Below are 26,861 nucleotides of genomic sequence, written 5' to 3' on the forward strand. Positions count from 1 at the left end.
AGAAGGTGGTCTTGTTATTGGTTGGCATGGGTGTTGTTTTGATAGGAGAGGGGGTTTGATTGTTGGCCAGAGCTAAGATAGTTTCTGAAAAGTGTTTGCTGAATTGGGTACTGGTGTTGTCTATATTGTTATTAGTGGTGGGCAGGGGAGTAGAGACTTTGTTAGGTAGGACTAGTGTATTGTTTATTGGTGACCAGAATTTTTGTGGGTTATTATGGTGTTTATTTTGAATTTCTGAGTAAAAGTTTATTTTGTCTTGTTTAATTTGTTGCTTAGCTTTATTTCTATGTTCCCAGCAGCTTTGAAATGCAGATTGGGTTTTAGTTTTGTACCAATTTTCCCATGCCTTGTCCCTTGATTTTAATAGTGCCCTAGTTTCTTTGCTTAACCATGGGGTATAGTTGGATTTTAACACTTATACTCACAGTTGGGGCTTGTGAGTTTAGTATGCCCAGGAAGGTAGCATTAAAAATGTTTAGCACTTCTTCCAGGGGAAGTAATTTAAGTGGTGTCCATCTACAATGTTTAAGATATTTATGAGTTTTTCTGTTTCTTATTTGTTGGTATATAATTTGTTTTGTTATGTTAGTTCGTTGTCTAAGTAGATAGGTTGGGAAATGGTCACTGAGGCTGTCTGGGAGACAGCCAGAGTGAGAATAGAGGGCTGGTCAATTTGTTAAGATTCAGTCGAGAGTGGATTGCTTATTGGATGGTTTATTATTCCTAGTAGGTTTCTGTATGAGTTGGGTGAAGCCGTGTAGACTGATGGAATTTTTGGGGTTTGGGGAGTTGCAGTCTAACCAATCTACATTAAAGTCACCCATGATAATTGTTTTCTGTGGCAGTGTATTGAAGGACCAGTGCAATATATCTTTTAATGTTTGGTTATTATCACCTGGTGGAATATAGATACCTATAATGTTTATATGTTTTTTGGGGATTAACCTTTGGTTTAGTAAGCAGTACTTCAGCACTGTTGAAGTTTGGTGTTTTGTTATCCATGGATTCTAAGGAAAGGTGGCTTTTAAACAGTAGTGCCACTCCTCCCCCCTTTTACCTAATCTATCTTGACATATGATATTGTAACCTGGTGGGAGGATTTCATTATTGGAAGTAGTAGGTTTTAACCAAGTTTCGGTGAGGAGTACAATGTCAGCAGAGTATAGAGAGGTTGGCATGCAGCTCATGAATTTTGTTGTTGATGCTTCTAATATTAATATTTAAAAATAGAATATATGCTTTGTTTCTAGGGGGGATGGATATTGACTGAATGGGGTAGTTATTTTCTGAAGCTGAGCTACTGTTATTGGTGTTTGGGCCAGGGTTTGGGTGTATGTCCCCACTTCAAGTTAGTTTGGCTGCAATATTGAGTAGTGTTTTTAAGGTTTTGACTATGAACCTATGGTATTTCTGAGAAATGCTCAAAATCCTTGGGTGAGGGAGTAGGAAGTAGTTTGTATAATGAAAGTCTGTGATATTAAGTATAGAGCAAGCTATAGAAATGTTAGTAGGTTTTGTTTTTTGTGGGTAGATGTAAGAGGTAGTGTGGGAAGGAATGGGTTCTTCAAGGTTGGTGTGATAGGTTCTACTATGTGTCACTAGTGTTAGAAGTGTTAGACTCATTGATTGTAAGTGTGGTTGTATCTGTATTGTAAAGGGTCTATATTAAATCAACAAATACTTAAAATAGTGAACACTGATTTATCGACCCATTAAGAACAAAGCCTTAAAATCTTGAAGACACAAACAGTGATTTTCTTTTCCTCAGGAAAAAATCTCTGTTCCACAAAAAAAAAAAAAAAAAAAAAGTTCAAAACACAAAATAAAGTGGGGGACGTTGCCCCCAACACCCCCCAATGTGGGGGGGGGCTGTGCCCCCTCACCCCCCTACTTAAATATACCAACTCCGAGATCCCACCACAGTGGAGGAAATGGCAAAGTCCCAAAAATGGCCCAGTGATTTTTTTCTCTTTTTCCCGCTGTTCCGTGTCTTCGGGATTTTAAAGTTTCTCTCTTAATGGGTCGATAAATCAGCATTCGCTATTTTAAGTGTTTGCTGATTTAAAGGGAACCCATTGTAAAGGGGGTTGGAAGAAAGAAGGTTTTTTTGGTATGTGTGGAGTTTTGTTATTGGACATTTTAGTTGAGTTGGGTTAATGTAGCTTTGCTTTTGATTAGGTATTTGTAGGGAGGGGGATTGAAGTAGTGTGATTTGTATGGATCGGGTGTGAGATGGAAAGATCTAACTGGACTGCCTGACTTGAGGGAGTGGGTAATTTAAAATAAATGTAAGGAAAGCAAGGGGTGGGTGGGACTGTAGGTATGGCAGGGGAGCAAACGGAGCATGTTGAACCTTGAGGGATGACCAGGCAGCAAAAGAAAAACAGTCTCCTACTGTGTAGTACAGCATGTCAGTGCCAGAGGTAAAGTTAATTCTGGAATACATAGCAGTACTTTCCAACAGATATTTATTTAGGAGTTTAGCTTTAGACTAGTTAAAAGAGTAGCTAACAGAAGGTCAGTGATTGTTCATGGGTCTGAAGGGGACAGAATACGCGGTAGTGTTGCTATTGGTGTGCGCGCCACTTGTTCTAGTAATGGGAATAAATGTCTATGAATGTGCAGGGTTTACAAACTTTATCAGGATGGCAGTGACATACTCAGCAGTGCTTCACAGCACAACTGCTTGTGGTCACTATCTTGCTGAACAGATGTGGGGTTTCTTATGTATCCACTTCCAATGGGGGTGGGCCTGTGGTTTTCATACAGTACCTAGAACTGTAAGAAAGAACAGTAAAATAGTTTGATAAGGAGGAACAGTAGAGAGTGAAAGAGAGAGGTATAAGTAGTTTACAAGCTATATACAATCCATCCGAAACAGATCATGTTATAGAACACAGCATTAGCATGGCTATCTAAAAACAAACTGTTTATGAGCTTATATATTATTATACAAGGAAATATGTAAACAACTAGTTTGTAAGCAGATATTCTATTAAACAACTGAAGAGAACAGCAATTATCTTTATAGTCTTATTATAACACTATGACTTTCAGCGACTGCCTTATTGAGTCTGTGTATCAACATATTTAAATGTAACTTTCTGTTTGCTAGAACCACAGAGCAATTTGTTATCTAGAAGTTGAGTGACTGATTCTTTGGGTCTATATTCATTTTAGAAAAAAATATAATGTACTGCTTACAAGAGTACTCAGAAGAGCACAGCTGTAGTGGTAATGCAAATCATATATGTCTAATGTACACCCAGGCATAAATGCTGAGTGCATACAAAGAACATTTGTTAGCAAAACAGTTGGATTAAGTCAAAAACATTACCCAAAAGTAAATGCTATAATAATTACTTAAGGAGCTCCTTAGAGACCACTTTTATATAAATACAACTCTGAAAAAACTGCACTCTACTCGCAGCATACATACATACATGTGTACGCATACATTATATACATATGTACATAAATACAGAGTAAATTATGGAAGATGACTGGGGTAGCTGGGAGAGGAGGAAGTGAGGGAGCTGTAGAGTCAATGTTTTTAAACCATAACATTATAGTTCACTAATTTTGATATTGTGTACAGTTCTATAGGCCAACTAAGGAAAGGGATGCCAGCCTGCTGAAAATAATCCAGAAAAAAGCCACCTCAAATAACAATGGGAATTGGGGGGTGGGTTATGACCAGAGCAGGGGTACTACAGCTCTTCTCACTTGAGACTAGAAGAAATGGGGAAAACCACACTGGAGAGACTTGAAGGTGTAATCAAGAACAGGTAGGACTGAGTGCAAAGAAACAGAAAAGACAGTAGACCACAGGGAGTAACTAACTCCCTTGATTTCTGAAATGAAAGTTAATCTTCACAGAGAGATTTGCAGACCCATTGAATGGATTCCCAGAATAGATGAGAAAAAGAGAAATAATGGAGTCATTTAAGAAGGCACAGGCAACTACATGGGTTCAGTTTTTCCTTTTTCAGTTAAGCAAATTTAATTTAAAATACACACAAAACACATACACCCCCCCACACACACTCACACACACACACACACACACACACACACACACACACACACACACACACACACACACATTTTATATATATATATATATATATATATATATATATATATATATATATATATATACATATATATATCATAATAATCTAACTAGCAGCAATGGCCCCTTTTTCAATGGAAACCAACAAAAATAACTATCGGGTTCTGCTCATGTACTATTTAAGCAGAGTCTGATTATTATCTGAGTACAATCCCTAGTGTTGCTGCTTAGTACAGGATTCATAAATATTGTCCAAAGAACACACAAGTACTCCCACAGAATCAAAACAAATGGACTGAATGAAGCAATATTCTACTTAGGTGGATGCATGATGAGAGATGAATATTTGTGTATGCTCAAAAACTAGCATTTTTTATTGGTTGTATTGAACTGAAGTACGTATTTAGTAAATTATTTATTTTTTACCCACTTGTTCCATGTTAACTGTTTTCACCACAATGAATTGTTGATTCTTAAATATTACACAGCTCATCTTAATGCACAGCCTGGTCCATTCCATTATAAGCATTATTTACATGATAATCTAGTGGGTGGGATAGTTCTAATGATCCTATTCATACACAACTCAGACCAAAGGCAAAGGCAAACAACATTAAAATTATATAATGCTAATACAATTATTTGTATAAAGGTCAGTAAATATACAAAATGATTATGTTAGTATGAAGCACTGACGTACTGAAAAATGAGTATGATGTGCAACTGCATATGCCCAGAGAAAATTACATCACAACCTCCAGACACTAGTTAGATCTATCAGGATTACCTAGGAGAACAAATTCCAGAAATATGCAGGCACTTTCAGATCACAAACACTGGTTCTGACAGCAAAAATAATTGAATCCATTTTAGTGATTTTGCACATCCTTTCTTTTTATGTGCAAGCCATAGCTGATATTATACTATAAAGGGCAATGTGGGTGGCTTATCCCATCTATACCCCCTTAATTAATTAATTAATTAATTAATTAATTAATTAATTAATTAATTCATGATTAATTAGCAGTTAATTGAAAATATAATTAATAAATAAATAATTAATGATTTATTAATAAATGTATTAATGTGTATTGATTTATTTATTAATGTGTATTAATTGCAAGTTAAACATAAATCAAAATATGTGTAAACTAATGAAGTGGAACTAATCATTTCATTGTGGGTCATGACATATTTGTTGCAAAAACTCAGGCCATAAACATGTCAGAAAAGAAATGTCAGGCTCACTAATGGTACCTACAGGTATCAATAACTCATGATAGGAGTTACATGTACAGTTCTGGGAATGGTAGAATCTTGACCAAAGAGAGGCAGTCATGACAAAATGGTAAGATTAATTAATTAATTTAAACTAAGATGGGGCAAAAGGACTAAAGTGCAACACAGCTAACTGTGGGCAATCAAATGTTTTAGTCTTTAATAGCCAAAGTTATCAGTGAAGATGTACATTTATTGCCACAATGACCTCAGTGGGTTACAATCTTCAAAAAAGTATTGTTATTTGGATATGCTATAAATCAAATGTAGGATATCTTTGTTATATTATTATTCTATGCAAAATATTAAGTTTGGATCATGGTATATCAGTAGTACACCGCATTTATTCTGTTTTTTTTTGTACATTTTTTTCAAAATCTTGAGATGTCTAGCAAATAAGATGAATTCCTCAATACTGCAACGAGTAACCCTTATGTTGTTTATCTTGCAGTTCGTGATATCAACATTTCCCTTTGGCGCAAACCAGAGCAAGTGAAATATGATAAGAGTATCTTCATCAATCAGAGTGAATGGGAACTTCTTTACGTCCTGACTCATTTTAAAGAATTCAGTATTGATGGAAAGGACACATATGCAGAGATGAAATTTAATGTAAGTAGATATCCTTAGAAACATTTTCTTTTACTTCAGAAATCGCAAATATATCTTTATTCTAAACCATATGCAAACAATCTTTCTCAGCAAACATTTTATCATTTTTCTGGTGTGCTTACAATCATTATTTCTATCTTATATAAGTATTTTTATTACTGACATACTGTAACATGACATCTGTTTATAGTATTTTAAATGTTTTAAATACAAAGGTTGAACAAATTAAGTTTTCAAGAAACAGACTGGTTTCTCTTGAGCATACAAACTTCACAGGCAACAGCACAGATACATAATCAGTTCGCAGCTTACACATCAGCAAAAAAATATAGTCAGTAACCATATGAAGTGTTGTGACCCACTAGAGGAAGTCCCAAAACACGGAGACTAAACGGCAAAAAGAATGGACTTATATATACTAAGTCCGAGATGCCATTTTTCAGAACATTCCCTTTTCTCTGAGGTATGGTGATCTCGGAGTTGGCATATATATGTTTGGGTGGAGGTTGCAGGGTTTGCCCCCCCCTGGAAAAACAGATTTTAAGGAGAAGAGCAATGTTCAAAACTTCTCTCTTTTCCTGTATTTTTGGACTTTTCTTTCAATTTGTCAACACAGTCAATATAGTCATTGCTATAAAAACAAGTTCTGCTGAAAAGTTGTCATGAAACTTGATGCTTCATGAAAATCTCCCACAAAACAGATGCTGCTGTAAAAGTCTCAGACAAAGGGATATTCTGCTGATTAATCTTTAAAGTGTCTTAAAAATGACCTTGCTATATGCTTCAGACCAACAAACCTATTAATTTCATCATGGGAGTTGAAATGGAAGGGCATTTTTTTATATTCAGATCTCTTTAACTAGGTCATTTATTAAAAAGTATATTACAGCTAATGTAAAGTTACAAAGTGATGCCACCTTAAGTACTAATCAGAAAATTATATGTACAACTTAGAAACGAAATGCAGCAGTAATGAATTTAAAACCAATTAGCACAATTTTTACAACTTACAACTAACAGTAAAAACATTTATTCAGCTTAGTCTGTATTCATCTTAACTGGAAACACAGATCAAAGATACATGACAGTGAATGTATGATTGACTTACGGCAACAAATAAGTTGTAAATGATGATACAACCTATCCACAGCAGTATGGGAGAATGAACCCATCCACAGCAGAATGGGAGAATGAACCCATCCACAGCAGAATGGGAGAATGAACCCATCCACAGCAGAATGGGAGAATGAACCCATCCACAGCACTATGGGAGAATGAACCCATCCACAGCAGAATGGGAGAATGAACCCATCCACAGCAGAATGGGAGAATGAACCCATCCACAGCAGTATGGGAGAATGAACCCATCCACAGCAGAATGGGAGAATGAACTCATTCACAGCAGAATGGGAGAATGAACCCATCCACAGCAGAATGGGAGAATGAACCCATCCAAAGCAGTATGGGAGAATGAACCCACCCACAGCATAATGGGAGAATGAACCCATCCACAGCAGAATGGGAGAATGAACCCATCTGTTAGATTTTATGAATATAAATCTGAAATTAATTATGTTGTAAATATGCTGAAAGAAAAGGCTTGCTTAAATGCAGAAACAAAGTTTAAGTAATATGTGATCAGCAGTTATACTAAATGACCATGGCTTGGAAAAGGAATCTGCTGAATGGACATTTTTCCCTTACAGACTCAAAACAGGATGTATGCAAGAGCAAAAATACAAAATCTGCTTTTAAAGAATGGACATTTTTCCCTTACAGACTCAAAACAGGATGTATGCAAAAACAAAAATGCAAAATCTGCTTTTAAAGAACAATGACATGTTATTCTGCATGGAAAAACAGGATGGCACAAGAACAGATGTTTTTATACAAAGATCCAAATAAAATACAGGATGTTCACACTGTCAGAAAAGCTGATCTCTGACAATGTGTTTTCTCAAAAATATGTTTTTCTTCATAAAAAACAGGATATGCTTATCAGCATTGGCACAAGAACATATGCTCATATGTTAAGCTTAGTATTGTTTCTACAGGATAAGCAATTCTCCAAATAGAATACAGAACAATGTGTTTCCTCAAAAATATGTTTTTCTACATGGACATCAGGACACTGTTACAGGATATTCACACTGTCAGAAAAGCTGGTCTCTTAAAAGACATTGTTAAACAAGGAAGCTTAGTATTGTTTCTACAGGACTAAAACTGTATATAAAGAGCTGTATAAATCCAGCTATGGTAGAGGTTTGGTAGGGACACAAGTCCCAAGGTAAATGTTATATCTCTCACATCATCCGTACTATATGAGAAGTAAAGTTGGAACAGTACTTTTAAGCTGCAACGTTTGTCCAGTTTTATTTATTATAAAAGTTATTGGTTACTGCTCTTAAAGACAAGTGCTGCAAAGTATATTCTCTCATCAGCGTATATTCTGCAAGTTTCTGTATGCAGCAGACTGTGAATGCAAATATAACTAGACTTTGAATTTTAGCAGAATCCAGCCAGCAAGACTGAGTGTCTTAAGAACACTGCAAATCCATCACACCAAGTAAGCAAGTAAATCTCAATATATTTTTTCAATGGCGAGGCAGCTGAGTGACTAGCACCATATAATTTTTTCAATGGCAAGCTAGTCTGCATTTGAACCTACAATCTGCATTCAAACACAGGAGGAGTGATGGTAAGCCCTGCAGAGGGTCACTTCAGTTAAATTGCAGTAACTAACATTTGTGCATTATGTGTCAATTCTGAACAGAAGTATTCCAGTTTATGCAGCTTGCAGTAGTAAAGTTTTTTAGACGTCTACAATCCGGAGTGAGACTAGTTCAAGAAATTCGCAGTGCCATAAATTCTTCAAGAAAAGGGGATATCCACTAGCCCATCAGTCCACTGCCTGTTGTGCTTTCCCAGCTTCTCAAGTGACTTTGAAAATTTCCAGCCATCTGCAACAACAGCCTGATCACCTGTTTTCTTGCTCACTGGTAAGACTTTTTCTACGTCACATTTTTAGTATGGTTGCTATTCGACAGTTTGGATATTAGACCGTCTGGATATTAGATTAGACAGTATGAATATTTTCATGCATAATTTAAGCAAATGTAAAAAATTGCAATGTTGGTATACACAGCACATTAGTAAATGTAAAACCTTATTAGGGCAGGTTCATAGTAAGGCATTATGCAAATGTATTACAATATTTGACTGGTATCTCAAAGAAAATCATGTGAAATATGACAAATGTTTATTGTGGGATTCAACAAAAACTGCATTTTGTGTATTATGTCATAAAATAATATTGCATCATATTGCAAAAAAATAGACTGTAAAAACAGATCTGAAGAATTAACTAAGGGTAAAGTGTTTCCATTACATTCTGATGTTGAACAGTTATGTCCTGTCACCACATGTGAGTCAAATCAGTTACTGATAGAACCCCTAGTACATTTTGTTACAAAGAATGTAGTAAACTTCTAAACGACAGACACAATGAGTTCAGGAAGCTTAGACAAGTTATACATACATCTTTTCAAAAGTGCATAGGAGTTTCAAATTCAGCAGAACAGCTTACTAAAGAATGTCAGAAAGACCATACAACATTCCAGGAAATTCAACAGTAGTTGCAGGATAAAGGAAATAAATTAGCTGAACTGACAAAGACTGGGAACTTCCTGCATACACAGTTAATCTGTGCAAAAGAAATATATTTTATAATATGTTTATGTTTTGAAAATGGTTAAACATACATGGTAGGATGGTAGGATCTGATGTCTGGACAAATCATTCTTAAATGTTTTACTTTCATTCAGTTAAAGCAAGACATCTATCAGTACTACAGTAAAGTAAAGCAACAGCTCTGCATTCTATTTAAACTGTTTTTGTGTTGATTAACTGTTTTGCACTCTTAAAAAGTTATTTGTTGCTTAATTTTACCTGTAGGCTAACACACTCAAGTGTGCTAGCCACTTAAAAGCATTTATAGCATTTACTGTCTGTTTTTTTTCCTTGTCTCTGTAAAAAAAAAAAAAAAAAAAATCTCTTGTTTTCCCACCTTACTGAACTAGAGTAGTCCAGTTTCAGAGTTGCTGATCCCTGGGCTTTGTTTTTAGTTCCTGTTACTGATCCATTGCCTTATTAGGAAGGAGGGAAGTTTCTTTGCTTACCAGTGGGAGTGGGAAGCACTGAGCAGCCTTTTTGTCCGAATTGGTGAAGATTCAGCCAGAAACTAGTAGTCTGTTGGTCGTTTTGGGCCAATTCCTAGCTCCTTTCAGCCGCCTGCTGTAAAACACGCTAGACACGCGTTTTCCAGCTTGTACCAACTCTGCACAGATCCTCGTGGTGGCCTGCAGAGTGATCCAAGCAACAGAGAGCTAAAAGAGTGACATTGTACGAGATATAAGTACTATTTGTGGCTATCCGACTGCAATTAAGCTTGCGACTGCATTTAGCCTGTTTTACTGCTACTTTAAGTGATTTCTGCATTTTACACTGTTTATTGCACTTTAAGTTACTAATTGTTGCAAATTGTTTCTGTAGGCTACACACTAAAGTCGCTAGCCGATTTACAGCATTTATAGCATTTACTGTCTGTTTTTCCTTATCTCTGTAATAAAACAAAAAATCTCTTGTTTTCCCACTTTACTGAACTAGAGTAGTCCAGTTTCAGAGTTGCTGATCCCTGGGCTTTGTTTTTAGTTCCTGTTACTGATCCATTGCCTTATTAGGAAGGAGGGAAGTTTCTTTGCTTACCAGTGGGAGTGGGAAGCACTGAGCTGACCTTTTGTCCGATTTGGTGAAGTTTCAGCCAGAAACTAGTAGTCCATTGGTCGTTTTGGGCCAATTCTTAGCTCCCTTCAGCCCCTGCTATAAAACACGCTAAACTGTACTGCTGATCTAACCAGCATATCCTATAACTGAAAAGTTCATCTCTACTTGATTCCCAAGTAGACTATTCTCTATCTGTAAAGCCTAGCACTTACTCCTACAGTACTTGCACCTTGATAAAGCACTCTTATTATAGATAGTACCCCACCAGCCCAAAACCCACTTCCCGAGTCCTTTGAAAGTTCTTTATCTACTACTTCTAGTATGTCGAGGGATCAGTTGCTAGTGTCCTCTCCAGCTCAACTGGTGAACCTGGGAATATTGAGGCAATGTTACAATTGCCTCATGTACCTGAACAATCCTCTCCTTCTCCCACAAAACACAAATACATGCGAGAGATGCAACTATACGGCCAAACTGGAGGCTGAGCTCTCTCAACATAGGACTGGCAAGACCAGACAGGAGGAGAAGGCAACCACACACAATACATACCCAGTCACACATGGTACCATCACAACTTCAAATCACACACATACTCACACAAAGACATACTCGGAGGCTCTGGTCAAAATTTACCAAAACAGCAGAGGCCACCAAAGCAGACACCCAAACAACTACCACCTCACGACCCAACACATGCAACACATAGACCACACAGTCAGAGTGTCAAACAGTCACAGCCCTTAAGGCCAAACAAAATGCCAGACACACTTGTCATTGGTGATTCCATAGTCAGGCACACTGGCGTCCGCTCACCAGACTGAGTAAGGAGAAGGTCACAGTAAGCTGCCTGTCGGGCGCTAGAATCCGCCACATAGCATGAAGCACTCAGGTCTCTCAACAGCAGGTACAAGTGCGACTCAGTCATTGTCCACGCTGGTGTCAGCGACCTGAGGCGTACCTCCTTGGACTACATGAAAGGGGCGTCGAGGAGCTCTCTGATTATGTAGCCCAGGCAGGTATGACCTTGACCTTGAGCAGTATCCTACCTTCACCTAGAATGATGCCACAATACAGTGATAAGATGATCAGCTTTAATAATTGGCTTAAATTCTGGTGTCATTCAAAGGGATCAATGTCTGTCTGCCTGGGATGACATGCTGGACAAGCCACGCTGCCAAGGGGCGGCTTGCACCTGTCACCCTGGGCTTCCGGATATTGGCAAGGCTCTTGCCACCCCATAGTGCCTTTTTAGGCAAGGCTCAAATTCTAAACCTACCACCCTAGAACACCAAAAGGAAAAAACTAAGGGTAATGCTGCTCAATGCCAGAAGTCTCAATCTCAAGATGCACGCACTCGAGGCCCTTCTCAATATGGAGAACATCGATGTCTGTGCTGTGACAGAAACCTGGTTCAAGGCTCCTGAGAGCACCCCAGCACTAACAGGTTTCACCTCATATCATGCGTTCGGCCCCAAAATCCGGACAACACCAAGAAAGGAGGGTGTCCATATTCATAAAGGACACCCACACCTCAAGGTTGGTGGCAACGCACGATGCATCGGAGACCATCCAGGTGCAATTAACCATAGGCAAGACTGCTCTGCAATTTGTAGCATGTTACAGGCCACCCTCTCAAACTCAGGAACCTCACATGGCCTTCCTGAAAACATTGGAGGGATAAATGTATCTCCAAACACCATCATACTAGGTGACTTCAACTACCCTAATATAGACTGGGAACACTACTCAAGCCCGAACACTCTAACCCAAAGATTCCTGGAGTTCATAAACTCAAATGCCATGGAACAACTAGTCACCATCCCCACAAGAGGTGAAAACATACTTGATCTCATCATCACGAACATGGGATCAAAATGTTCAACACCGAAGTATACCCCTCACTGGTGAGATCAGATCATAAACTAATCTCGCTGGAGGTCCTCATCCGCCCCACCTGAAACAAAAAAGACCACAGTGAAAAACTTCTCAAAAGCCGATTTCACACTTCTAAAAACTAGTGTGGTCTCCTTTAAGGCCCCTGAGCCAGTGGTAAACATTACTCAAACCGCTGAATCACTTACAAATGCCTTCTACCAGCACCGACAGGACTGCATGGATCAGGCAATCCCAAACAAAACTAAGACTCTCTGTACCAAAGGCAAGCGTCCAGTCTGGTGGACCCCAGCCATAAACAAGCTCTACAACAAAGGAGGAAGCTACTACAAGATAGAGCAAAATCCTTGAAAGGTAAGACACCTTTGATCATTATAAGTAAAATACTAAGAGCTCTCATAAAATCATCCAAGGCAAATTTTGAGAGAAAAATCGCCAAGGACTCTAAAGACAATCATAAGGCCTTCTTTAGCTATGTTAGAAACCTAGGAGGAAACTCCCAGATATGCTCAGAATTAGTTCAAAATGATGTGAAAATTACTGAACCTACACACATTGCTAACATACTGGCTGACAGGTTCAGTGCAAACTTCACCCCCCCCTCCCCCCCAAAAGGAGAGATAGCTATTCCAGAGGATTGTAGCCCCCCAAACATCTCCTACGCCCAGGTGCGAACTGCCCTCACTAAAGCAAAAACACAGCATCCATGGGACGGATGGTGTCCCCGGCTGTGTGCTTCATGAACTCAACGAGGAATTAAACCCACAGTTAGGACAGCTGTTTAATCTTAGCCTCACCTCAGGATCACATTACCCAAGGAGTGGCGCCACGGTGACTGTGGTCCCACTTCATAAGGCGGTGCCTCCACAGACCCTGGAAATTACCGCCCCATTAGCTTGACAAGCCTTATCTGCAAAGCCATGGAGAGGATCATAATGGAACTCATAAATAAAGACATAGGAACTTGCAGACCTTGGATCCAACCCAGTTTGGCTTTGTCAAAAGCAGATCCTGCCTCTTAAACTTGGTTGACTTTTTGAGACAGTCACCAAGGCCATTGATGAGGGTAAGGCAGTCCATACAGCCTACCTCGACCTGGCAAAGGCCTTGACACAATACCCACTCAGGTATCATCGAAAAACTCATCAGCTTGAATGTAAACCCATACATCACAAGATGGGTTGCAAACTGGCTAAGCGACAGAACCCACAGGGTCAGAGTTGCTGGAGCCATGTCAGACTCAAAGCCTGTCACAAGTGGTGTCCCACAGGGCTCAGTCCTGGGTCCACTCTTGTTCGGCATCTACTTTTCTGAAGTACAAGCAAACACAGGAGGGTTATGGCTGACAAAGTTTGCAGATGACTGCAAACTGAAGCCATAGTCGAAAACACATCTGACACAGATATCCTCCAGAAGGGCCTCACAGAAGCGGATAACTGGTGCCAGAGCCATGGCCTGAAGTTAAGCGCCAAAAATGCATAGTCATACCCTTGGGAAAAACAAGGTTACCCCTAGCTACCATATAGGTGACAATCCACTGAGCACAGAAAAGTCATCAGGGATCTGGGGACCCAAGTTGACAGTAGTCTTTCGTTTGACACTCATGTTGCTAAAGTAGTTAGGAAAACCTTCTATATCGCCCACCTGATCATGAAGGGATTCACATCTAGATCAAGGGAGGTCATCGTCCCCCTGTACTCATCACTCATTAGACCTATGATTGAGTACAATGCCCGTTCGGAATGTATCTGACCAGACACCTGATGCAGCTTGAAAGGCCCCAAAGTTCCTCACCAAAAGGATAAAGGGTCTCAAAAATATGTCTTATGCTGCCCGACTGAAAGAACTCCAGCTTTATTCAGTCTCATACCGCTTGCTCAGAGGTGACCTGTGCCTGACATATAAGGCCATGTCAAACCCAGATTTGATGAATATGCTTCACCTCAAAAATCTAGATCCCTCAGAACCACAAGGGCGGAGACTTAAACCTTGACACGGTTATAAATAGAACATGCTGGAGGGACAGATTCATCACCCAGAGACTCCCTATGCTGTGGAACAAAATCCCGGTACATGTGAGGCAGAGCACCTCGCTGGCCTTGTTCAAGAGGAATCTTGACCAATGGATGGGAGATCGCAGATATACCCCAGGGATTACTTCAGTGTCACTGCTTGACAGAGGCACAGAAAAATGATAGGCATAGTTTTTATTCAAACTAAAGGGGTGGCGAAAGCCACATAACTATGGGCTAGGCTTATAAATGCCCTTGGGCAGATAGCCTAGTATGAACCTATGAACCTATGAACCTATATGAATGCCATTATTAGCATAGTCAAAAGGTAAACAAAATTGTTCTAGTGTATAAAATTAAATAAAAATAGTTAATAAGAGTAAAAATTTAAAGTCACAAGACATGACATACTTGTATAAAGATGTACATATACAAGACAGACATGCATGTGTGTTCTTTTCATCTAGAGTACATCTGTTACAATAAGGCAGACAACAGCAAATATAAATAATATAAATATAAATGTGTTGGTTAAACTAATATACATGCATGTGTGTTCTTTTCATCTAGAGTACATCTGTTACAATAAGGCAGACAACAGCAAATATAAATAATATAAATATAAATGTGTTGGTTAAACTAATATCTATTTTGTTTTTTACAATTTGTTTATAATTATATAGTAACACCAAACAGTTAAAGTTCTGAATTTTAAAAATAAATAAAATCACAGATGGTATTATTCAAACAGTTTTTGTAAAATTAATGGCGGGACAGTTAAATAGTTAAATAAATAAATAAATAAAAAATACTGAAATCCATGTAAGGTAATTGTAAAATGATGTCTATTTATGTAGTATAAATGCATAGTTATGCAAATCACAATCACATTAAAGGAAAAATGCTAAAAGAATTAATTATAGTTTACAGAGTATGAAATATGAGCTCTGACCTTCCTAGACTAGATGAATAGTTACAGGAAATGCTGGAAAGATAAGATAAACAACAAAACTGATTGCCAGGCAAGTAGCTTGAGTTTTTTTAAAGCATCATTGTTATTAAAACATAATTGTTAAAATGTTTACAGGCAACACTATTTAGTAATTGTAATAAAATGTCACAATTGTGCATATATGTCACTGATAATCTGTTTGCAAGTAAATGTTAAAAGGACAAAAAAAAACTCAGTTGTATCAAGTACAGCCAGCAAATGGGCTATAGTATATATACAGTTCAAATCAATTGTGCAGGAGAATGTAAATGCCTACTAGTGGTAGTAAACAGCAAAAGCTTTATAAAAAATTATCAAATCAGACAAAAGTTCATAATTTAATAAAATAAATGTATAACCATAGTGTTAGGCTGACATACATTCTATTCTTACAGCATAGGGCAGGAAAACAGTGCTGAAGTACTACAGGGGGAGGAGCACTTTCTCAGTTTTACACTGACTGTATAAGCAGCACTGCACAAGGGTCTGAAATAAAGCTACAGGAAAAATAAACAACAAGGGTCTGAAATAAAGCTATAGAAAAAATAAACAGCAAGGGTCTGAAATAAAGCTACAGAAAAAATAAACAACAAGGGTCTGAAATAAAGCTACATAAAAATAAATAATAAGGGTCTAAAATAAAGCTAGAGGAAAAAATATCTCATTCCTTCTTGACAATACTCTTTTAGGGAGAGGAAAAACAGGTATTAGTGTATTAGAAATACTGGTAAACTGGATTAAACCTGACAGGATAAGATATTTTACAAGTTGTTAATAGCTATCATAATGGTTAAACAAGAGATGATTTAAAATTGCTTTATTAAAGCTATATAAGAGAGAATAAAGATATGCAAAATGCATAAATGTTTCTAATAGCAAGAATGGTCACTATTTTTAATATGTTTTTGGCAAAACAATGTTGGTATAAAAAGCATGAATATTTTTAATAATTGTTAAGTATGTAGTTTAAAATAGGACATATGGATATGGTATCAATTCCACTAGATATTTCTAAAGAGACAAAAATTTTCCAAGATTTTGCTCAATATTAATGTTATTAAATTTGTAAGATTAGACTAAATGTACTTTGTAGTCTTTGTATGTACAAATGCAGAAAAATTCAGTACAAATGAAATTAATGTCTAGTAATGAATATGTATGAAAAAAACATATTTAAAAAAGTGGGTCCAGTATACCTAGTAAATTGAAATGCATAAATAGCAAACAGTCTGTGTAAATACATACTGATCAGGATACATCGTAATACGTTCAAAAGTAATTTGTCAAGTTGTAATATCACTGGTTTTACCCCAGTAAAATAATTGCTTTCAAATAGTTATTATCTAAGCCCAGTTCAGTATTTTACCAAGATGTTATTGAGCAGTTCAGAGACATGAACACAATGTGATGGTTAAAATTACATTAAAACTGTATATTTTTAGCAGTGTATAAATGCTTGCAGTAGCACATAGTTAATGTCTCTTATAGTTAATTCAACAGTTGCAAAGAGTTAATGAAACAGTTCTAAGACATAAATGAAATTTTATGATTGCAAAAGAATAAATTGATCAAGTTAAACTAAAGCAGACACAGCTCATAACTGATAAAATATTTTCACAGAATGGTCTGCAAAAGAAAAAGTTGTTAAATACATTCAGTTTTGGTAGTAATACTTTAATATCATTGTATTAACTATGTAAAATTGCATTTTGATTTTTTGTATCAAACTAAAGGTTTGTTTCTTGTGTTTTCTATATAAAATGTTTTGAGTATGTTTAAAAACAGAGGGAATTGTTAGATTTTATGAATATAAATCTGAAATTAATTATGTTGTAAATATGCTGAAAGAAAAGGCTTGCTTAAATGCAGAAACAAAGTTTAAGTAATATGTGATCAGCAGTCATAGTAAATGACCATGGCTTGGAAAAGGAATCTGCTGAATGGACATTTTTCCCTTACAGACTCAAAACAGGATGTATGCAAGAGCAAAAATACAAAATCTGCTTTTAAAGAATGGACATTTTCCCTTACAGACTCAAAACAGGATGTATGCAAGAACAAAAATGCAAAATCTGCTTTTAAAGAACAATGACATGTTATTCTACATGGAAAAACAGGATGGCACAAGAACAGATGTTTTTTATACAAAGATCCAAATAAAATACAGGATGTTCACACTGTCAGAAAAGCTGATCTCTGACAATGTGTTTTCTCAAAAATATGTTTTTCTTCATAAAAAACAGGATATGCTTATCAGCATTGGCACAAGAACATATGCTCATATGTTAAGCTTAGTATTGTTTCTACAGGATAAGCAATTCTCCAAATAGAATACAGAACAATGTGTTTCCATAAAAATATGTTTTTCTACATGGACATCAGGACACTGTTACAGGATATTCACACTGTCAGAAAAGCTGGTCTCTTACAAGACATTGTTAAACAAGGAAGCTTAGTATTGTTTCTACAGGACTAAAACTGTATATAAAGAGCTGTATAAATCCAGCTATGGTAGAGGTTTGGTAGGGACACAAGTCCCAAGGTAAATGTTATATCTCTCACATCATCTGTACTATATGAGAAGTAAAGTTGGAACAGTACTTTTAAGCTGCAACGTTTGTCCAGTTTTATTTATTATAAAAGTTATTGGTTACTGCTCTTAAAGACAAGTGCTGCAAAGTATATTCTCTCATCAGTGTATATTCTGCAAGTTTCTGTATGCAACAGACTGTGAATGCAAATATAACTAGACTTTGAATTTTAGCAGAATCCAGCCAGCAAGACTGAGTGTCTTAAGAACACTGCAAATCCATCACACCAAGTAAGCAAGTAAATCTCAATATATTTTTTCACCATCCACAGCAGTATGGGAGAATGAACCCATCCACAGCAGAATGGGAGAATGAACCCATCCACAGCAGTATGGGAGAATGAACCCATCCGTAGCAGAATGGGAGAATGAACCCAAACTCAGCAGAATGGGAGAATGAACCCATCCACAGCAGAATGGGAGAATGAACCCATCCACAGCAGAATGGGAGAATGAACCCATCCACAGCAGAATGGGAGAATGAACCCATCCACAGCAGAATGGGAGAATGAACCCATCCACAGCAGTATGGGAGAATGAACCCATCCACAGCAGTATGGGAGAATGAACCCATCAACAGCAGTATGGGAGAATGAACCCATCCGTAGCAGAATGGGAGAATGAACCCATCCACAGCAGAATGTGAGAATGAACCCATCCACAGCAGTATGGGAGAATGAACCCACCCACAGCAGAATGGGAGAATGAACCCATCCACAGCAGTATGGGAGAATGAACCCATCCACAGCAGAATGGGAGAATGAACTCATCCACAGCAGAATGGAAGAATGAACCCATCCACAGCAGAATGGAAGAATGAACCCATCCACAGCAGAATGGGAGAATGAACCCATTCACAGCAGAATGGGAGAATGAACCCATCCATAGCAGAATGGGAGAATGAACCCATCCACAGCAGAATGGGAGAATGAACCTATCCACAGCGTTATGGGAGAATGAACCCATCCACAGCAGAATGGGAGAATGAACCCATCCGTAGCAGAATGGGAGAATGAACCCATCCACAGCAGAATGGGAGAATGAACCCATCCGTAGCAGAATGGGAGAATGAACCCATCCACAGCAGAATGGGAGAATGAACCCATCCACAGCAGAATGGGAGAATGAACCCATCCACAGCAGAATGGGAGAATGAACCCATCCACAGCAGAATGGAAGAATGAACCCATCCACAGCAGTATGAGAGAATGAACCTATCCACATCCGCAGCAGCATGGGAGAATGAACCCATCCACAGCAGTATGGGAGAATGAACCCATCCACAGCAGAATGGGAGAATGAACCCATCCACAGCAGAATGGGAGAATGAACCCATCCACAGCAGTATGGGAGAATGAACCCATCCACAGCAGTATGGGAGAATGAACCCATCCACAGCAGTATGGAAGAATGAACCCATCCACAGCCGAATGGGAGAATGCACCCATCCACAGCAGAATGGGAGAATGAACCCATCCAAAACAGTATGAGAGAATGAACACATCCACAGCAGAATGGGAGAATGAACCCATCCACAGCAGAATGGGAGAATTAACCCATCCACAGCAGAATGGGAGAATAAATTATGAAAAGGGGAAGAAACCATCTTTGAATCATAAGACACTCATACACTGTATCTATCCTTGGCAGATTATTTAACATCCCTGTGTTCCCTTGTGACAGTTAAGAGAGAAACCATCAAATAAGTATCCAGTGTTCAAGCATATGGATGTTATTCCTTTATGCTGCATATTAATTTGTAAAGCACTTGGCCCATAATTATCCATGGACATGCAACTCTTCCAAAGCAAAGAAATGTCAGCATCTTTTCTAAAAGTCCTTCTAGCTACTTTGTTCTTCAGCAAACAGCTGAGGTAAGCAGCAATACATTTAAAATATTGCCAGGATTGCTTGAAAGCGTCAGAATGAAACTACTATTGCCAACTCATACTGTGACTCATCTCTGGTATTTAACATGGCATTGTGGTCATTTATTTAACAAGAAGTTAGATAGAATATGCAAATATTAGCTTTTAGCTATGATATCACAGTTTACTGTTTAGCAATGCTATGAAGGTAACTACTACACTATACGGTAATTTCTAAAATCTACAAACAAAAATGCTTGACATGGCAGAATATGTATCAGTCCAAGCTAAGCACTGCGCAGGCAAGGTTAAGTTTAGCATTTGTTTTAATTCTTAAGGTTAGAATATGAGCACTGTAGAAAAAGAAAACATGAAATACGGTTAACGCTGTCGCCTCACAGCAAGAGGTTCTCTGGTTCGATTCTTGGCTGGGGTGCCTTCTGTGTGGAGTTTGCATGTTCTCCCTGCATTCGCGTGGGCTTCCTCTGGGTACTCCGGTTTCCTCCCACATTCTAAAGACATGCTTCTGGAGCATTTCTCCCTGGGCCTCCACTGAAAACAGGATCTGTGGAACCTAGTTGGACTTTCCCGGAATCAACAAATGTTTAATAAAATAAAATAAAAATAAATAAATGTAGATTATGATGCACAGAATCAGTAATCTTCCATTTATGTAGCTGAAATCAATTACAAGTATGCATGGAAAATTTGGGATTATTCTCAATATCCATTCTTAATAATGGAAGAAGTCAGGACTTTGATGAAATCTGGTGATAGCTAGGAAAATTCAATTCAGCTCTGGCTGATTTACAACTTTTTCTTATACTATTCATCACATAGAAGAAATATTGTGTCATACAGATACTAGAGCCTTGTGAATGGTGATGTTATTTGTTCAGTTTTCTCTTGCCAGTCTGTTGTCATTTGTGATTCACCTGTAACCTGTTTCTCTGTTTTTTTTAGGTTGTGATACGAAGAAGACCATTGTTCTATGCTGTGAATCTCCTGTTACCCAGCATTTTCTTGATGGTTATGGACATAATAGGATTCTACCTACCCCCTGACAGTGGAGAGAGAGTTTCATTCAAGATTACTCTTTTGCTGGGTTACTCAGTCTTTCTTATAATTGTATCTGACACATTACCGGCTACAGCTATTGGAACACCACTAATAGGTAATATTCCACAATGGGATTATTTTCTGCCTTTGTTCCCACCAAGAAGCCATTCTGTATGTATTTATATGAGGGGGAGGAAATAAATATGCAGCTATAAGAATAGAGTAGAGCGGAGAGGTGAAACAGTTGTTCATCATGGTTACCTGAGCCTTGTTTAAGGGAGGCTTAGAAACCACAGATGGGACTAGACAAGGCTCCATTCTCTTACAGGACAAAGATTCTACAACTAATGCACTTGATGGGTACTAACTGGCAACAAAAAACATGTAGCTTAAAGAAATACCTAGTTCTACATTTCCTCCTTAATAGGATAGAGAGAAGACTCTGATCTGGTGAGGTAACATTTTTCATAACAAAGTAAGACTTGAAGTTTGTAATATAATGCAGGATAGCTGCAGAAGGGTACATGGCCTCCTGTAATATTGTAATGAATTTTGTTTGCCAATATATTTTATCTCTCACTCTCTCTTTATATATATATATATATATATATATATATATATATATATATATATATATATAAGTTTACTATCACATGTTCATTACATTGTTCGAATGTACAGATATCCGAACCAAATGTTCGGAAATCTGAACACCGAACAGTGTAAATGCCAAACCGAGCATTTCAGTGAAGTCGAATGTCGAAAATGTCAACTACACTGAAATGCTCCTACCTACTCAACATTCAACAACATGTTTTTACAGGGGGGCAAGCCCCTCTGCACCCCCCATGTGGGGGGGCTGCACCCCCACCCCCTACTTATATATACAAACTCTGAGATCACACTACAGTGAGGGTAAGGGTACATTTCCCCATCCCCACTATAGTGCAATCTGCACCGCAATGTTGGAGCTGACAACAGCGGACATTCGCTTTTGTCAGCTTCGACAATTTGGTGATCAAACCTACCGGTTATGCCAAGTGGTTTTCGCACATATGTTTGTTCGTCTAAAAGCCAAACATGATCGAGTTTTGAAAACTCAAAGCTTTTGAATGGAGATTGCAGTACAGTGCGGATTGGGAAATTTACCATTTTCCTCACTGTAGTGCGATCTCGGAGTTGGTATATATAAATTGCAGGGGTGTGGTGTTTTCATGTGTTTTTTTGTTTGTTTTTAAAGTTCAGTCATATGGTCTCGACTGCATGAATTTTGAGTTTCTGAAAACTCAATCAACTGACATAGACCCATAATATCTATATCTATGTACATTTCTCTCTCTCTCTCTCTATATATATATATATAATCTATATCTATCTATATATACACACGCACACATACAGATACAAACCACACACACACACACACACACACACACACACACACACACACACACACACACACACACACACACACACACACACACACACATTTAAGAACATTAAATAACATATATTACAATAATGCATCAACTAATTTACAATGTCTTATTCGTCAAAAAAATGCCTTAATAACATTTTATATTTTTAACATCATGTAAGTCAACCTACAGCATTGTCTGACACCTAGCTTCAACACATAATAAAACGATTACCTTTTGCACTGTCTGCAACATCATAAAGCAAAACGTATGTTCAGCTGTGATGTTTCTAGCATATAGAATAGTGTATTATGTACATTTTGGTGTCTAATAGCATTCAAACAGTCCAACAGTATTGCATGCAGCTTTCTAACAGCTTTAGGTACATAATAATCATTACATGTGTCATAGTAGGATACATGCATTAAATAAGTGTTATTTCACTACCAATTACATTGAACTTTCTCTTTGTATTACCATGCAAAAAAAATAGACTGTAATTTTAACATCTCTACCTACAGTGAAAATCCTACATGTATAAGCTTCCCTGCTGCTCCTATTAATTCCCATCCTATTATTATTATAACAAACGTGTCCTAAAAATTCCATCTTTTATTGACAGCGGTTGGGGTTGGCATAATGGCTAAAGTGCGTACCTCACTGACAAAAAGTACAGGGTTTGATTCTCGCTAAGGGAAACTGGCTAGGTTTAGTATGATCCCAAGAGCAGGTAACCTAGTACTTACCCATACATCTATGGACGAAATGTTGGAACTGACCCTAAAATTCCCAATTTTTGCTAATACATCAAATTCTAAAAATACCTAGAGCCATATTTGTAAAAAAGGAGATATTACACTACTATTGTCATAAAAATGTAGACTCACTTGAAATATGACATTTCTGGTGGTGCACTATTGTCAAAACTAATGGTAACTGTCCTTTATAGAAAAGTTTTGTTTATACCCAATACGGCAAGAAAAAAACTGAATGCTGAGTTTTGGAAACTGAAATCGAAATTATGTATTTCGTTTTAAAATATTATACTCCTGTTTTAGCTGGGGGCTGCATCTTCTTTGTCTACTGTGTAACTCTTTTACTCTGGAAAGTGATGTGCCTTCCTAAAAATATATTTTATTTTCCTCTTGTTCTGTTTTCTGGATGTGTACTGTTTGAATACATTCTGCTATTAGTGACATTATGGGGGGTGTTCAGAAAGGAATAGATCTGTGTGAAATGCTGTTTGTTTATTTAGAATTCAGTTGGCTGATTTTAACTTTGTTCTGCATTACATCAAACTTATTTTGTCAATATATAACTTTATTCTATATTACATCAAACTTATTTTGTCAATATATAACTTTGTTCTACATTACATCAAGCATATTTGCTAAACAGAATTGATAGAATAAAGTAAAAATCCATCATCTGCATGTGCAACCAGTCCATCACCAGCCACTCTTTCTTTGGCCAGCTCAACACAGAGTGGCATGCTATTAATGCCAGAATCACCAGATATATCACCACCACAATGCAGAGAAAGAGGAAGAAGCTTATCTGGGATTGGCAGCAATACCAGAGTAACAAAGCCTTCCCTATCCACTCTCCCATGCCCAAGGTATCCCCACAGTTTCACTCCAGTAGGATAAGTGAGCAGTACCAGCACCACCAAGCCAACCACCCACAACAGGGGCATTGCTCTGAGCCTGAAGCCAGAGCAGTTACAAGAGGCACACCCCTCCAGGTAGGATGCCCACCCAAACTCAATGACCCAGCTGCTCAGAATGATGGCCAGGGTGATACTAGGGTATTGGACACCACAACCCACTGTACACCTGCACCCAGCACACCAGGCCCCAACCAGGCAGTAGCCCCCACCAGTAATGGCCACCATTATTTAGCCTCAGGCCACAGGAACACTGCACATTACAGCCACAATCCAAGGGGCAGAGGCCACAACAGGGGCAGTCCAAATCCAAGGGGCAGAGGCCACAGTAGGGGTGATAATCACGAGCAATCATCCTCCAGTCAGAGGGAATGGCACAACAGCAGTGGCAACAGCACAGATAATGCTAGGGGCAGAGGATGAGGTCATACACGAGGGCAACATCACCTGTAATCAGCTTCAGGCCCACACAGACAGAGGACCCCCACCAAGGAGGGTTCACAGAAAACATCTTTAATCTCTCCAGCACACTGCTGGATCACACTACCAGCAAGGTCCTCTGGAAAGGATTTAACTTTATCGTTGGCTAGCGTGCGAGGACGTGCGATGTGATCTCAGATCTAAAACTCTTCTGTAGAAAGCTCAACATAGTCCTGGGTCTTGCTAACAACAATTTTAACTTGCATGAAATGTCTGATGCACAAGATATGTCTTGCTCTGCTGGTCTTAATGTCTTTAGTACTATTATACATAACATTAGTGATAATGAAGTATTGGTAAACAATGTCAAAATCCATAATGGTAGGGGCAGTCACGAATGTGGTGCAATTTCAGGTAATGGTCATAGTATGAGGTGTCTCCTTCCCACAAGAAGCCACAGTAATGTACTCTGTTCTAGTGTCCATGTGGTTATTTCTCTTAGATCAAGAGGTTTTTGTTTTAAATTCTATCTGAATATGTGTTTATGTTTGTATGGATATACAAGCTTATATGTTTCTAAAATTTGCTTACTGAGTGAGATGCTAGCTGTTAGTTTGAGGTCTCCAACAGTGGGGTATCCTCAACTGTTGTGTGATCTTGGAATTAGTAAATTTAATTAGTGGGTGTGTGTAGGGGGCTTTTTTCATTAATTTTCAATGTTTATTTATAATTTAAATTAAGTGATTTTGATATATTGATATACTGAAATGTCAAATTTGTGCTATTTGATATATCTATATAGATATATATGAGTCTAGGACACTGTATCGAATGTACAGCATCCCAACACCTTGCAGATCAACATCTGAACATCACACTCACAAATACTGACATGTTCTGCACACACTCTAGGGATCACTCTGGAACAGACTAAACAAACAGCAAGTGTTTTTGCTGGAAGCAAGCCCACCTATACCCCCACATCCCTTAGTAATTACATATACAAAGTCTGGGATCACACAGTTCCCAGAGAAAGGAAATATTCCCCTACTCTGGGATTGTCAGTCTTGCAAACCTGTCAACCCTTAGTCTATGTCAACCAAATGGCATTAACCTACTGTGTGTTGGGGCACTGGGCCTTCACTACAGTGCCCTAGACCCATATATATAAATACACACACACACACACACACACACATATATATATATATATATATATATATATATATATATATATATATATATATATATATATATATATATATATATATATATATATATGTTATAGGGAGAGAAAGTGCATATGTGTGTGCGCATGCATATATATATATATATATATATATATATATATATTCACTTTATAAGCTTGAACTTCTGAAATCTCGAATTACAGAATCTTGAGCCTATAAAGTAGAAAATCCAAAGACTCGACACTACACAATCACGAACCCTAAATCCCGAAATCGCAAAACCGCAAAATTCAAACTCGCAACACTTTCAAACACCATTACAACACACATGCACACAACTAAATAAGCACACACACCTACCCTTATGATATGAAGGGGTTAAGCCCCCTGCACCCCCATGTGGGGGGCTGCAACCCCAAAACCCCCCTACTTAAATATTCTAAATACAAGGTCGCACTACATACACACAGGCTGAAACACCACCACACAAACTACATTCCTCTCGCACACACACATCACAGTAACAACACACACTACAGCCCCTACCCCACAACCTTAAACATAAACACTTACCTGAATCCACGAACACAGCTCAACACTAGAACTGCTAATTCAAAATCTCCCACATTCGAGATTTTGAATTTTGCGCTTCTGGGGTTGCAGTCTTCCAATCCTTCTACTTTATGAACTCGAGATACTGAATTTCCAGATTTCAGTATTTTGTGCTTATAAAGTGAACATATATATATATATATATATATATATATATATATATATATATATATATATATATATATATATATATATACATATATAGGAAAGTTTACGAACATGTGACTGCATTATTTAGAGCTTCACACAGCACTATTCCTTTACAAATGTCCCCTTTCTCTTTACTTGTCACATTCATCAGTGCACTTAAGAGTACAGACATATAAAACACGTGTCATTACATTTCTAAATGAGCGGGATTCATTTAACAGTTGCCTGAAATAACAAACAAACTT

The 26,861-nt window shown here is 37.9% G+C and overlaps 1 protein-coding gene across 2 annotated transcripts in view; it reads left to right on the forward strand.

Annotated features, from left to right (window-relative positions):
- Window positions 1-26,861, forward strand: part of HTR3A (5-hydroxytryptamine receptor 3A) — a 233,366-nt gene that overhangs the window by 131,731 nt on the left and 74,774 nt on the right. For both annotated transcript variants that reach the window (XM_044081074.1, XM_044081075.1), the window contains exons 6-7: window positions 5,805-5,965; window positions 21,065-21,275. In XM_044081074.1, coding sequence (XP_043937009.1) covers window positions 5,805-5,965; window positions 21,065-21,275 — 372 coding nt within the window. The remainder of the gene's footprint in view (window positions 1-5,804; window positions 5,966-21,064; window positions 21,276-26,861) is intronic.

This window comes from Protopterus annectens, chromosome 8.part0 (genome assembly GCF_019279795.1).
Source record: "Protopterus annectens isolate FY-2018-M chromosome 8.part0, PAN1.0, whole genome shotgun sequence".
Taxonomy (NCBI): domain Eukaryota; kingdom Metazoa; phylum Chordata; order Ceratodontiformes; family Protopteridae; genus Protopterus; species Protopterus annectens.